This window comes from Gekko japonicus, unplaced genomic scaffold (assembly GCF_001447785.1).
Source record: "Gekko japonicus isolate JY-2015 unplaced genomic scaffold, Gekko_japonicus_V1.1 scaffold1483, whole genome shotgun sequence".
Taxonomy (NCBI): Eukaryota; Metazoa; Chordata; class Lepidosauria; order Squamata; family Gekkonidae; genus Gekko; species Gekko japonicus.
The window spans coordinates 414,189-428,450 of record NW_015163134.1 but is presented as its reverse complement, the minus strand read 5'-3'; the positions used below and the strand labels follow the sequence as shown (position 1 = coordinate 428,450).

Below are 14,262 nucleotides of genomic sequence, written 5' to 3'. Positions count from 1 at the left end.
AGCAGAATGCTGCTGCTATTGTGTTGCCTAAACACATTGGCTTAGTTGTTAGTTTCAGTGGCTCTGACTTCCAAAGAAGTGAATTTGGGATCACCCACAAGCTATGCACAAGATGTTTATTTTAGTATGAATTTTGTTCATTAGTACTTTGTTTTCTTCATTGTTGTTAAGAATCTTTATTCTGGTCTTAATTCGTTCTAATTAGTTTCATTGGGAAATGCATTTCTATTTGCACCTTTTCTTGTTTCCCACCAAACTGAGGTAAAATTTCAGGCATTGTACCCTTCACTTATGGGATGGGATCCTTCATATCAAATTTCAGATAGATAAAATATCCCCATTTTGGAGTGGCAGAATAAGGGATAGGATGCACTGATACCAGTATACATTCAGCTCCTAACAGGGCACATTACAGTCTCTCCCCTGGGGCTGTTTCAGATCAAGAAAGTGGTTCAGGGGGGGAAGGTCTAAGCCTCTTCTTCTCACACACTATGTCCCCAATCAAAATCAGGTCCCCATGAGTTTGGGTAGCACAGAGCTCCAAGAACACATTGGTGATCCACTCGAGAGACACACCCAAGGGAAATGTAAGGTGTAGTTGGGCCCTCAGTTCCTCTTCCCTTCCTGATGCCGCACACCTCATGGAACAGATAGTATGAAGCAGAAGACAGACATGATTAACAACCTTCAATCATTATTACTGATTGTAGTTAAGACTCATGTTCAGATGAGTTATAATAACTATATTAACAAACTGGGTCTGTTCAAGTTAGGTTTTACTTAGTTATTATTTGAATGTACACGTAATAAACTTCACATAATTCTTTAAAACAAATTCTCTCTGTATAAAAATGTGTTTTGTTGAAGGAAGTGGTTGTTCCAATAATTTCTGTATTCAACACCGCAGGAAAACTGTTTTAGGTGCAATCCGACCAAAGAAATGCGTTTCTCATTACCTCTGATTTTCAAAGGCATAGTGGAGCACACATTCAAGTCTCTCCCTTGGAAATTATGTCTGGTTTGTACAATTTGTTTATTAAGCCACCACCATTATTTCTGTCAAAAATACCACAGAAATAATAGTGATCACCTACCCAGGATCGTTTTGAGGCAAATGAAGATCCTGAAGGAAATTGTGCGTTAAAACTGTTTATTTCCAAGAACAGCACCCCCCCCAAATGATTATATTAAATTGCACTCTGCAACCTGAGTTATGCGCCTGTTCATTGTGTCTGGAGTGTGACGTGTAGTCTTGTAGTTGTGTTGTTTTTTAAAAGGTTATAGATTAGTTTGCTAACGCAGTTTTGCATTTTCATGAGATGCTAATTGAGTTGCCTTTTTAGAAATAACAGAAAGGAAACTGGCAAATGGCTTCTTAGAATAAATATTTGATGTCTAGCTTTAATTGTCTTTAAAACGAGAACTTATAAAAGAGGCCCTCTTTTGTTACTTCGGTGTGGCTGCTTTTCCTCCTACTGTGCTACGTTTTAATGCAAAAATAAGATTATGCGTCTGTAAAAACAACAACAACCCAGTAATGACAAAGAAAACCTTTGCATTTATACTGCAGTTAGCCTTGCAGTTATGGAATCCCATGAAATGGGCAAGCACCCTAGGAACTGAATCTTTTCTGAAAAGACAAAATGTATTTTGATTTTCCTACACTCAAAATGAGCAGACTGCCAAGCAAGCTTTTGTGTCTGCGGTTTTTCAGGCTGAAATGGGTTCTGTGAGATAGCTTGATGCAGCAGAGAGAAATCTAATATTTCAATGCCATGTATGTGAAATATATGTATTGATGGTATTCTCTTTCTCTCCCCTCTCTCTTCTTTTTTGAAAAAAGACAGTATGTGATGGTTCCTGGTGAATACTAGAATTTATTGATTTTTTTTTTGCAAAGTATTCTAATTATAAAATTGTCAGGACTAAAAGCCAGTCTGACTGATGAAAGTTCCAATATTCATCCGTTAGGGTCAGTGCCTGCATGAATAATAACTTGTTAAGTCGTGTTTAAATTTATTGTGTGCAGTGAACGAGAGAGGGGGGGAAAGACTCGGAATATATGAAAGATGCCTGCTGGGAAAGAAACGAGAAAGGGGTGGGGGTGATGGGAGAAGAAGCCCTCCCCTGCCCCCAAGCCCCATGGCTTCACCCAGTCCATTCATTTTCAGTAGGGCTGGCTTGCATGGAACCCTGCGGGTCTGATAGACATTCAGGGAAGAAGCACAGAGAAAGGACGTGTGGTTGCTTTCCAATAAACCTGGGAGAGAAGACTTGGCGTCTCTGATAAAACTGCCAGCTTAACTTTCTTTTGTGGCCCAAACTGTGGTATCTGCTCTCCGAGTCCTTCGGAGCCATCAACGTGCCAGCTCTGACTGCTCTTATGTCAGAAAAAAAATCAAAAGTTTAATGTTCTTCTGACGCTTGAATTCACTGTGTTTGGGAGAGCTGTCCTGGGTCCTTTGAGTCAAGAGAGAAGCTTTTAATTTTTCTCCTCCTTTTTGCCCAGCTCTGCCAAATTTCTGCGATCCCGCTCTAGATTGCTCTTGCTTGATCTCTTTCGATGAATCCCACAGGGGGTGCCACAACTGGCTGTGTGCTTGTCAGAAGAGCCAGAAGATCATATTAAGGCAGCGGCTGCTTGGTCCTTGGGGCAGATTGGGAGACATACCCCAGAACATGCCCGCGCAGTGGCGGTAGCCAACGTCTTACCTGTGTTACTTTCACTGTATATGGCAAGTGAAAGTTCAGAAGATCTTCAAGTCAAGGTAAGCACATTTGCCAGGAGTCCTTTCGCCTCCCTTTTCGTAGCAACCTCTTGATCCAAACGTGGACATGTGCAGAAGCCAGGGATGCCTGAGCATTGCCCTAATCAGAAATCCTTAATTGCACCCGTTAGCTGTTCAGTTGGAGAGGAGAGCAGGACAGTAAGGAAGGCCGACTCCCTCCACCCCCTTTGCCCCAAACAGCTGTCCGGTGGCCCTTAACCCACGAAGGCCTTGCTAGGGGTCCCCGCTCTGGGTTGGGTAATTCCTGGAGATTTAGGCGTGGTGCCTGGGGAGGGCAGGGAGCTCAGTTGGTACATGATACCGGACAGTCCACCCTGCAAAGCTGCCATTTCTATCAGGGGAACTGATTACTGTCCTCTGGAGATCAGTTGTAATTCTGGGAGAACTCCAGAGCCAGTTGGGGGTAGTGTTAAGAGCAGCGGACTCTGATCTGGAGAACCAGGTTTGATTCCCCATTCCTCCACATGCAGCCAGCTGGGTGACCTTGGGCCAGTCACAGTTCTCTCAGAGCTCTCTCAGCTTCACCTACCTCACAGGGTGTCTGTTGTGGGGAGAGGAAGGGAAGGGGTTTGTAAGCCACTCCAAGACTCCAAGTGAAGGGCAGGGTATGAATCCAACTCTCCTCCCCCTCCCCCCTCCCAGGCCTGGCCAACACATTGGACCACGTGGACTCATGTGAGCAGCAGCTGTTCGTTTGTATAATTTCTTATCCAAGTAGGCATCGAGGTTTTCCTGTATACAGCTGGATGGAGGCAGCAGTGGCCAAAGCCATTAGCAGCAGTAAATTCTGAAACAGATTGTGTGGATTTGAATCTTTCCTGCACCAGCATAGTACCTGCACACTGAGGGATCCCTATAGGTCTCTTTTAAGCTCTGCTTCTTCCCTGCGCCTCTTCTGCAAAGGTGGCTCAGTAGGCTGTAGTGGCAAACTTCTGCATTTCTCCCATATCCCTCTCAGCCCTCCTCTCTGTCCTTCACTCAGTATATGTAGATCACAGAGAGGAAGGACAGAGAAACAGAGCTTTGTTTAACCCCATGGTGATACCTCAGCATGTGCTGGGTGGCCAGGCCTCCTGTTACGGTGAGGGGCCTCCCACCAGCACCCCTTGTTGCCTGCCACCACTCTGACAGATGGCGGGAGAAAAAATGCTAAACGGCACGTTACTGTTGCATGCACCACTACATCACTTTGGGGTGGTGGTGGGGAAGTGTGGTATGGTAGCTCTAGGAATCACTGGAAATCCAATGCTGAAACTCTATAGTTCTTCCCAGCAGTGGCATTGCAATGCGTATAATGCCATGCCCCCCATGTCCCTGTCCCCAAAGCTCCTACTGGTTGCCAGATGCGCACTAGCAACCCGAACAAGTGCACTGAGTTTGCATGGGGAGGGGGGGAATCTCCTTTATGATTGTATTTTTAAAATGTTATTGAAGTGGCTTCTATAACTGTTGTTCTGCACTTAAGAATGTTCGCTGTTTTTATATCACTTATTTATATGTGGAACAAAGTTTGAGTCCAGTGGCATACCCAGAATAAAACTTTGTTGGTCTTAAAGGTATAAACATTCATAAGCGTGCACACTTCTTCAATGTATCTGAAGAGGTGTGTATTCACACAAAAGCTTATACTCAGAATAAAACTTTGTTGGTCTTAAAGGTGCCACTGGACTCCAGTTTTTGTTCTGCTGCTTCAGACCACTACAGCTACTCGCCTGAACTTATTTATATGTCGTTTTAATATTTTGTTATACATGAGGTCCTTAAGTCTCAAGGTGGCATACAAATTCAAGCTTTAAAACCAAATACATTTTGTAAAAGTGTTGTTGCCTACCCTAAACTTTTGGGACAGGGCAGGCTAAACATATCTAAAAGATATTTAGTTGGGGATTGGCTGCAAGTTTAATACTGACATTAGGGTTATTCATCGTAGGCTGCAGTCACACAGATGAAATAATACACTTTCAATCCACTTTCAAACTGGATTTTCACTGTGTGAACTGGCAAAATCCAGTTGGAAAGTGGATTGAAAGTGGATTGAAAGTGGATTGAAAGTGGATTGAAAGTGGAGTATTTAGTGTGTGTGATCGCAGCCATAGAGGATGGAGGAAGTGTGAGCCGCTTGTTCAGCTGCACTAGAAATACAGAATCAGTCAGGAAACGTCAGTTGAATGCAATTAATATGATCCGCATAACAGCTTCACAAAACTGACAAATCCTAAACCACGGTTGTTGGACGGGCTGTACTGGTGAACGCAGCAATCCTCTCATGTTGAGCTCTTGTGGCCCCGCAGGCCGTGCTTCCACTGACTTGTCTGGATGCCGTTCCCATTGAAACCTTTCACACATTACTGCAACCATATGCATGCAAAACCCTTTGGCTGCTGCTTCCCTGTGGCTTCACCCCGTGGCATCCTGGTATGGGCTAGCTAGCTGGAAGAATGGTGACCGTGGGCCTCCTACCCATGTGAACATTGCTCAGCCTACAAGGAAGGTGATATGAATGCAGGAAGGAGCCATGTTCTTTTGCTCACCCATGCAATTCCTCCATCTAAACACTGGCCTGGTGCAACTGATCAGGTGGTAGAGTCCTGAGGCGGTAGAGTAGGCTGTACCACTTCGGATTGCAGGCATGGCATAACATTTTTAATGTTCCCCTGTGTTCAAAGAAACCCCTGCAGTAAGAAAACTAGCATAGCAGGGGAAAACATTCAGCTTGCTCCCTGCTGTGCCAATTGCCTACTCACATGGGAGCATTCAAGTGTATCACATCTCCCCACAATGTGAAACAGTGTAATTCATTCTACTATATCAGAATTATGTTGCCTCCTCCTGTTGCACGGATAAAGGAGGCCATTCCAAGAGGGGCACGGAAGATGTCCTGTGGAAGTAGCTCCCTCCCGGTGTTGCAGTAAATATCGACTGAGCCACACTGACAAAGGGACCCAAGGCAGCTTATAACAGTGTGTGTGTGTGTCAAACAGAAGATCCAATAATAATACTTTAGAAAAAAGTACAGTTTTAAAGAAATCAAACAATCACAGGGTGAGTCTGGATCCCATAAACCAGCTCAAGGGCGCCTCTGGCTATACCCAAGCTTTATATACTAGGAGGCAGGAAAGGCAAACAAAAGCACCCCTCAGACGGTTACAGCTGTCTGGAGCAATGTTTCTCACAATCCGCCCTCCTCGCTCCAAACCCTTACCGTTTTTGCAGCACAGGATAGGATGACCTAGTATCATCTGTCATGGCAAGTTTGGGGGCCTCACTGGAGTTTGCTTCCTTCTGAGGACAGCAGTTGGGGCATGGAAGTGTAAATCAACTTACTGAGGAAACAATGGAAAGTAAGCAAGAGTCTGTTGCTTCTCCCATGAGAAACACATCGAGTCATACAAACACCAACTCTACTATTCTATTCTATTCTATTCTATTCTATTCTATTCTATTCTATTCTATTCTATTCTATTCTATTCTATTCTATTCTATTCTATTCTATCCATCACACATTTCTTCCATTCCCTTTGCTTCTGTAGGCTGGGGAGCACATATCTTTCCAGTGGTCGTCCCTCCAAGAGGCCTCAGTTTATGCTTCTCTGCAACCAAGAGTCATAATTCAAGTCAAGCATAAGAGACCCACATGGGGAAAATCTCATTTGACAACAAGGGCTGCCTGCAGGACTGCGGACAGGATCATCTGAGCCTGTTACATAGCTGGGGTGGGCCCAGTGCCTACCAGGGCAATGGCTGTGCAGAGAGGCATTTAGCTGACTGCACTGACTGGGCCAAAAGGACATTGCAGAGCTGGAAAAAGTACAGAGGAGGGCAGAGATTATTAGGGGGGTGGAGCACCTACCCTATGAGGAAAGGCTGAAGAATCTGGGATTTTTCAGTTTAGAAAAGAGACGACTAAGGAAGGACATGATAGAGATTTATAAAATTATGCATGGGGTGGAGAGAGTTGAGAAAGAGAAATTCTTCTCCCTCTCCCGAAATACTAGAACTTGAGGGCATCCAGTGAAGCTGATGGGCAGTAGATTCAGGACAGACAAAAGGAAATACTTCTTTATACAGAGAGTGATTAAAATGTGGAATTCCCTACCAGAGGATGTAGTGATGGCCACAGGAATAGACAGCTTTCAAAGGGGCTGAGATAGATTCATGGAGGATAAGTCTATCAGTGGCTACTAGCCATGGTGACTGAGGGGAACCTCCACATTCAGAGGCACTAATCCTCTGAATGCCAGAGCCAGGAGGCAACAGCAGGAGAAGGCCTCGGCCTCTATGCCATGTTGTTGGTCCTCCAGAGGAACTGGTTGGACACTGTGTGAGACAGGATGCTGGACTAGATGGACCACTGGTCTGATCCAGCAGGGCTCTTTTTATGTTCTTATGACCCAAGGCCCCAAGTATCACAGCATCTACCGTTGGGGTCCCAAATCTTTTTGAGCCTATGGGTACCTTTGGAATTCTGACACAGGGTGGTGGGCACGATCTTTGAAGGCAGAGTCAAACAGAAGATGTCAGGGAGCGAGGTTTTATGTATAACTCTAACAGTACCTCTTCAGTATTTCAGGCAGAAAGCTCTCTTTAACAGGATGCCTTTTGACATGCACAGCCAATCAGAAGCCCCGCTGGGCAAAAGGCCCCACCTACCCCGCCCACTTTCCAAAAGCATTGGCAGGCACCAGGAAAGATGTCAGCGGGCACCATGGCACCCCCCAGGCCCCACACACTGGGGACCCCAAATCTACCACAACATAGTAGGGATAACTAGGCAAAGCCAAGGTGCCTGTGGATGCTTGAGAATTTAGGGGGGTTTTGCCCTGGAATCCAGGCAAAATTAAGATTTGCCACCCTAATCCATAACCATAATCCACTGGAGAAGTTTGCCTGAAGCAAATTTGCCACCTGATCCTTTAGTGCCATGTAGTGAAATAGCCAAGATGTGGTGCTCAGTCATGGATACATGGCAAATCACGGTCCTCTTTTAGTACTGGAAGCTGGCCCTCATTACCTGGCTGCCATCAGCCATCGGCCCTGTTGTATTAGCCCTGGGGAAACATTGTGTGTTGCCAAAGAACACACACACATACAGCGGGCTTTTTCTAATCCAGGCAAAATTAAGATTTGCCACCCTAATCCATAACCATAATCCACTGGAGAAGTTTGCCTGAAGCAAATTTGCCACCTGATCCTTTAGTGCCATGTAGTGAAATAGCCAAGATGTGGTGCTCAGTCATGGCAAATCACGGTCCTCTTGTAGTACTGGATGCTGGCCCTCGTTACCTGGCTGCCTTCAGCCATTGGCCCTGTTGTATTAGCCCCGGGGAAACATTGTGTGTTGCAAAAGAACACACACACACACAGCGGGCTTTTTCCTGTGGAAAGGAAGAGATGGAAAGGGTGAATCCATTCTTCCTGCACTGGTGCCAATTTGCACTGGCAAGTTTAGGGCAGCAAGGCTGAAGGAACGTCAGAGGGATTGTTAACTGGAACAGAAAGATTCTGCTTCAGTCACCTTATGTTGGGCAAACTGCTGCTTTGGGAGTTGTGGCACACACAGTCTTACAGCAAAATTTATATGGACACCTAAAGCTGCCTTAACGTGGAGTCAGACCCTTCACCTATTTTGCCTCGTTGTGGTTATTCTGATTGGCAGCACCTCTCCAGGATTCCAGCCTTGTTTCCTGAGGTCCTTTTTGCTAGAAATGTTGGGGTCCTTCAGTTTACAAAGTGTAGGCTTCTACCACTGTGGTATAGTCCCTTTCCAAGCAGGTAAGGCCATGGATAGGACTGACTGCCTTGATTGGGACCTAGAAGGGTGGAACTCTCCTTAGGATGGCACTAGATTCAGGTGGGTAGCGGGTCTGGTCTGAAGCAAGAGAACAACGTTTCGAGTCCAGTGGCATCTTTAAGACTGACAAGGTTTCATTCTGGATATAAGCTTCCATGTGCATGCACACTTCTTCAGATACATGTGCTGTATTTTGGTTTAATTGAGTGGTAAATATTAGTTAACTGCACGAAGGACAAACTCCCAGCTGTGGCTAGCTCAGTTGCATCTGCCCCTTAAATTCCTTGAAAGGGAACCTGGATGCAAGCTGTTAATCTTTGTAGCACTTTAATCCACTTGCAACACAAGTACAGAGGGATAGAATATCATGTCATTACCTAATTGAAATCGGTAGAGGTCACGCAGGAGGGACAGGTATCCCTGCAGGATATAGAAGCTCCACTTGAGACTGATGCTTTGCAGAAAAACCTGTGCATATTTTCAGAATGCTTTACAGCTATGAGGACTAGAAACCTGGCCGGGGGGGGGGGGGGATAATGTGGAATCTTTAAGAATACAAATGTTGTGCAACGTACCAGAGTCCAGTTTAGCAGACTGCCTGAGTTGAATGGCAGAAAACACAACTCTGTCTGTCAAGTCATATCTGTACCCGTTAATGTTCACTATACTGCCATCAAATACTGCGGGTAGGTTGAGAAGTCTCTCCTAGCCCCATATCCTGTCCTTATTAGAGTTCCATTGCCAGATGTTCCTAGTGGCAAAAGTTGTACTGAGTAGAAGCACTAATTTTATTGCGGTTTCTTTTATGTAATGAACGATCATCTGAACAAACATCATTTCAGCTGTTGTCTGGCCTGCTTCCTCCATTTTCACCGGGGCTTTAAAACTTAAAAGCCACAATCCAGCACAGAGTGATGCATGTTTCAATCCCATTGATTTTGACGAGACGTAATTGCATATTATTGTATACTGTGTTGAGGCTAGATTTGCTTTACTCTGCTAGTGCACATATCCACTTATTCACAATTTTACAGCCTTCCATCATAAAACTTAATGGACATATGTTTTGTTGCAGGCTTTTGTTGTTGTTGTTGTAATTCTGTACAGGCTACAGAAAACATATCCTATCCATTTAAAAAGAATGACATCGGCCACCAGTTTGTTTCTGGGCACGATTCCAAGTGCTGGTTCTTACTGTTCAAGCACAAAATGGCCTAGAGCCAGGGAATTTGAAGGACTGGCTCATGGTGGTGGAAAGTGCCATCGAGTCGCAGCTGACTTATAGCAACCCCACAGGGTGTTGGAAAGAGACATTCGGAGGTGGTCTGCCATTGCCTGCCTCTGCGTAGCAGCCCTGGTGTTCCTTGGTGGTCTCTCATCAAAATATGACCAAAGTCAGCCCTTGCTTAGATTCCAAGGACTAATACTCCTGTATAAACCTGCCCATCAGTTAAGATATTCTATAGAGGCCGTGCTCTGAGTGTCTTCCACCCCCAGCCAGTGAGGAGGGTGGCAACCAGAGACAAGGCCTTCTCCAGGGTGGCCTCTTCAGCGCTCCAGTTGCCTTTACTCAGCTGGTTACTGGGCCATCAAGCTGGCTAAACTTTAGGTGAACCCCTAGGGGTGTGCAGCAAATATATTTGATTTGGATATGTCGGAGCTGAAAAATATCGGTATTCCCAGTTTCCCGGGTTCCAAATACTGATTTGGTATTTGGATCTGTTGGGGGGGGGGGGTTCCTGATACTTTTTTGGCCCCATTGTTCTTTGTGGAGAATCTTTCCAGAGAGGTGTTTTTAAAGGTACTGGCACCACAATTGCATGGGAGCTGCTGGTGCCTGTCCATTAAGTAACCCCCAAATTTCAAATTAATTGAGCCACAGGGTCCAATTCTGTTGGCCCCTAAACAAGGTGCCATTTTTCAGTATCCTGAATAATCCCAGATATGTTTGGGCGACCTGAATATATCTGGAAAATAATGATAAGGTATTTTCCAGATATATTTTTGGCTTGAGAATATTTGAACAGCCCCCCCACCCCATGAACTACCATATGTTATATAGACTTTTTTGGACGGGGGGGTTCCATAATTTTCTGCTGTTAACATTTTTTATTCTGAGGTCCTGTTTTAATTTGCCGCCCCTTTTAATGGCAGCTGTCCTCCTCTGTGTGACTGGTGGGGTGGGCTTAAGGGGTGGTGCCGGGGTGGTGCCTGGAGGAGTGGTGCTTGCAGAAAGCCTTCACTGCCTGCGGATGTGTGCCCTGCCACACCCTCCTCCGTCCACCCCAAAGTGCCGCTAACCACCACTTTTAAGGCCTAAACCAACGTGAGGACAACGCCCCTTGTGCTTCCAAGCCCCACCCCCACAGAGCAGCTCTCCAGGTTCCCCACGGCCCCAATGGCCTGTCCTCTCCCTCAATGGGGGTGGCTGCCGCCCACCAGCCTCACCCCACAGATTCTGGCCCACAGGTGGATTTGTTGTGAAGCCTTTCTCTGCCCAGCCCCTCAGCCATCCTCACCCGCTGTTTTCAGGAGCTGAGGTGGGAGTTGCCCCAAGGGGGCGTAACAGCAGGGCTATTTTTTGGGCAGGAACGCACAGGAATGGAGTTCCGGCTGGCTTCCAAGTTGGCCACGCCCAGCAGGAACTCATTAGCATAATAGGCCACAGACCAACAGCAGGAACTCTTTAGGATTGGCTACATTAGGGGTGTGTGGCCTAACATGCAAAGGAGTTCCTGCTACAAAAAAAGCCCTGGGTTTTGACAACAAACAAGGTAAACAGAATAAGAAGCAAAAGGTGGGTGTGGCTGGATGAGCACACTTCTGGTACCATGGGGGTGCGGCCTAATATGCCAATGAGATGTGCTGTCAGGGGTGTGGCCTAATATGCTAATGAGTTTCTGTTGTTGGGTGTGGCCTTTTATGCCAATGAGTTCCTGCTGGGCTTTATCTACAAAAAAAGCCCCGCGTAACAGTCTGTTGCTGCTTAACCTTTTTATTCTGCTTTTTACTTGTTTTACTGATGGATGGTTTTAGTGATTATGTTGTGAGCCACCCCCATCAACCAGGAGGATGGATTCCTTTTAAAATAAACAAGTATAAATGCCAAGAATCTTCATTAAAGTATTCTGAAAACTTTCTGCAGTGGTTGAAATAACTCAGGCCTAGTTTTTGCAAGTCTGCTTGATGAATGCATGATGATGATTTTCAGCCTTTTTTTTTGCACAGACAAAGAAAGCATTAAAGAACATCCTCCAGAAATGCACTTATCTGCCGGCACTCGAGCCCTTGCTCCATGATGCTCCTCCCAACATTCTGAAGCACATAGTTGGGCAGTTCAGTAAAGTAAGTGGGCCTTTGTCCACCCCTCCTTCAGGGCTCCATGCTCAGAGCCCGTCTTCTGGGTAGGTTTCCAAGCATATGAAGCACATGACCAATATCAGGACAGTGGGCAGCTATCTCTGTATACATACTTGGAGTTCGTACTTGAGAGCCAGTTTGGTGCAGTGGTTAGGAGCATGGGCTCTAATCTGGGAGAACCAGGTTTGATTCCCCACTCCTCGACGTGCAGCTGCTGGTGTGACCTTGGGTCAGTCATAAGTTCTTTCAGAGCTGGTTTCTCAAGGGCAATTCTCGAGAGAGAACTCTCTCAGCACCGCCTACCTCAGAGGGTGTTGTGGGGAGGGGAAGGGAAAGGAGATTGTAAGCCACTTCCTTTGGGAAGTGAAGGGCAGGGAATTAATCCAATCTCCTCTCCTCCTCTCCTCTTCTCCATCTTTGGGTCTCTCACGTCAATCGCTATGAACCTAAGAAGGCAGCAGGTTCTGTTTTCTGGACTGGGCAAGGACAGTCAGCTGTGATTTTAGTTTTCTCCCACATACTGACCTGGCCAGTCCAGGTCTACCACCAAGCCACGGCCTCTCTCCTCAATATTTGCTTAAGAAACCCACTTTAACAACAGATGCTGTGCAGTACCATCCCAAGAACTGTTTCCTGGGAAAAAACCCTATTAAATAGACAATTCTGAGTAGGCCTGCTGAGAGCCACGGCCTCTCTCCTCAATATTTGCTTAAGAAACCCACTTTAACAACATATGCTGTGCAGTACCATCCCAAGAACAGTTTCCTGGGAGTAAACCCTATTGAATAGACAATTCTGAGTAGGCCTGCTGAGGGTTGCTCTGTTAAGCCTAATGTATGAAAAAGTCCTGAAGGACAGCTATAACTTTTCTTTCTCCACCTTCTCTGGGTATAATCCCCAGGAACTTGTCCTGCATAAGCCCTGTTGAAATCATGCCCCAATTTCATTTCAGCAAGGCTTGCAGAGGAGAACTTCTCACAGGATCATACCCTCTGTATATCTCTCTCCTTTTCTTTTTTGGATTTTTATACGTGGTGCATGTGCGTGTGTGTGCACATTTAAGTCATGGCGACCTCTGGTGATTGACCCCTACTGGGGGCCTGGAGGATATTCAGAGAAGTGGCTGAATAAAGCCTGCCCCTGCCTCCCGCCTCCGGTATTTCAAGGAGATCTCCCATCCAAGTACTTGACAGAGTCGACCTTGCTTAGGCTCCGAGATCTGACGAGATCAGGCTTGCCTGGGCAGGGAATGTCTCTCTCTCTCTCTCTTTTGATTTCTTATGCACTCATTGCAGCAGAAAAAGATTTTGATGAGAATGACTGAAGTGGTTATTTTAATTTTTATAGGTTCTGCCACACGATGCCAAAGCCCGGCGCCTTTTCGTGACAAGCGGGGGCCTTAAAAAGGTCCAGGAGATAAAAGCAGAGGCTGGCTCACTTCTTCAAGAGTACATCCACACTATTAACAATTGTTATCCTGAGGAGATAGTCAGGTGAGGCATGGAGAGAATGCTGGCGTGCTCTCTTCAAAGCCGTGCTTTATGGGATAATTTAAGTTCCTTGTGGGCTTTTCTTTTCAGTTTGACAACAATAGCGTCCGGTTAGGCACACAAAACAGTAGGTGGACTGCTATTGTTTCACGAGAATTCTGCTGTTTTGTGTGTGCTTAATTTACATAACACAAGAGAAGCCAATGTTGGATCAGGCCAAAGGCCCATCCAGTCCAATACTCTGTCACACAGTGGCCAAAAATACCAGTGCCATCAGGAGGTCCACCAGTGGGGCCAGGACACTAGACGTCCTCCCACTGTTGCCCTCCCCCCCCAAGCACCAAGAAGACAGAGCATCACTTGCCCCAATTATTTCTATGAGTTCATAGACAGACAGACAGAGACAGAAAAAGAAAGAAAGAAAGAAAGAAAGAAAGAAAGAAAGAAAGAAAGAAAGAAAGAAAGAAAGAAAAGATCTGCCAAGATTCCCATTTTAAAAAGTGTAACTAGATCCAGCCAGGGTTTTAGGGTTGGGTTCCTTGAAGATCAGCTCTCATCACCTCAGTTTTAAAAATAGTCTGAGGTGCAGCCTCGAGATTGCCTGGTTTTATAGTTGATCTCCAGACAACAGAGATCAGTTCCGCTGGAGAAAATGGCTGCTTGGGAGGGTGGACTCCCTGGCATCCTACCCTGATGAGGTTCCTCCTCTCCGCAAACCCTGCCAGGTTCCACCCCCCAATATTTCAGGTATTTCCTAACCCAGAGCTGGCGGCTCAAGTCTGTGATGAGCATGTATGGGGGGGGCAGGGAATCTGTTCAAAAGTGGGAAGAA

At 45.9% G+C, this 14,262-nt stretch overlaps 1 protein-coding gene across 1 annotated transcript in view; it reads left to right on the top strand.

Moving 5' to 3' along the window:
• The window catches only part of SPAG6 (sperm associated antigen 6), a 66,901-nt gene that overhangs the window by 45,090 nt on the left and 7,549 nt on the right, over positions 1 to 14,262 (top strand). The window contains exons 8-10 of the mRNA XM_015406959.1: positions 2,577 to 2,768; positions 11,809 to 11,925; positions 13,288 to 13,433. Of these exons, the coding sequence (XP_015262445.1) occupies positions 2,577 to 2,768; positions 11,809 to 11,925; positions 13,288 to 13,433 (455 nt within the window). The remainder of the gene's footprint in view (positions 1 to 2,576; positions 2,769 to 11,808; positions 11,926 to 13,287; positions 13,434 to 14,262) is intronic.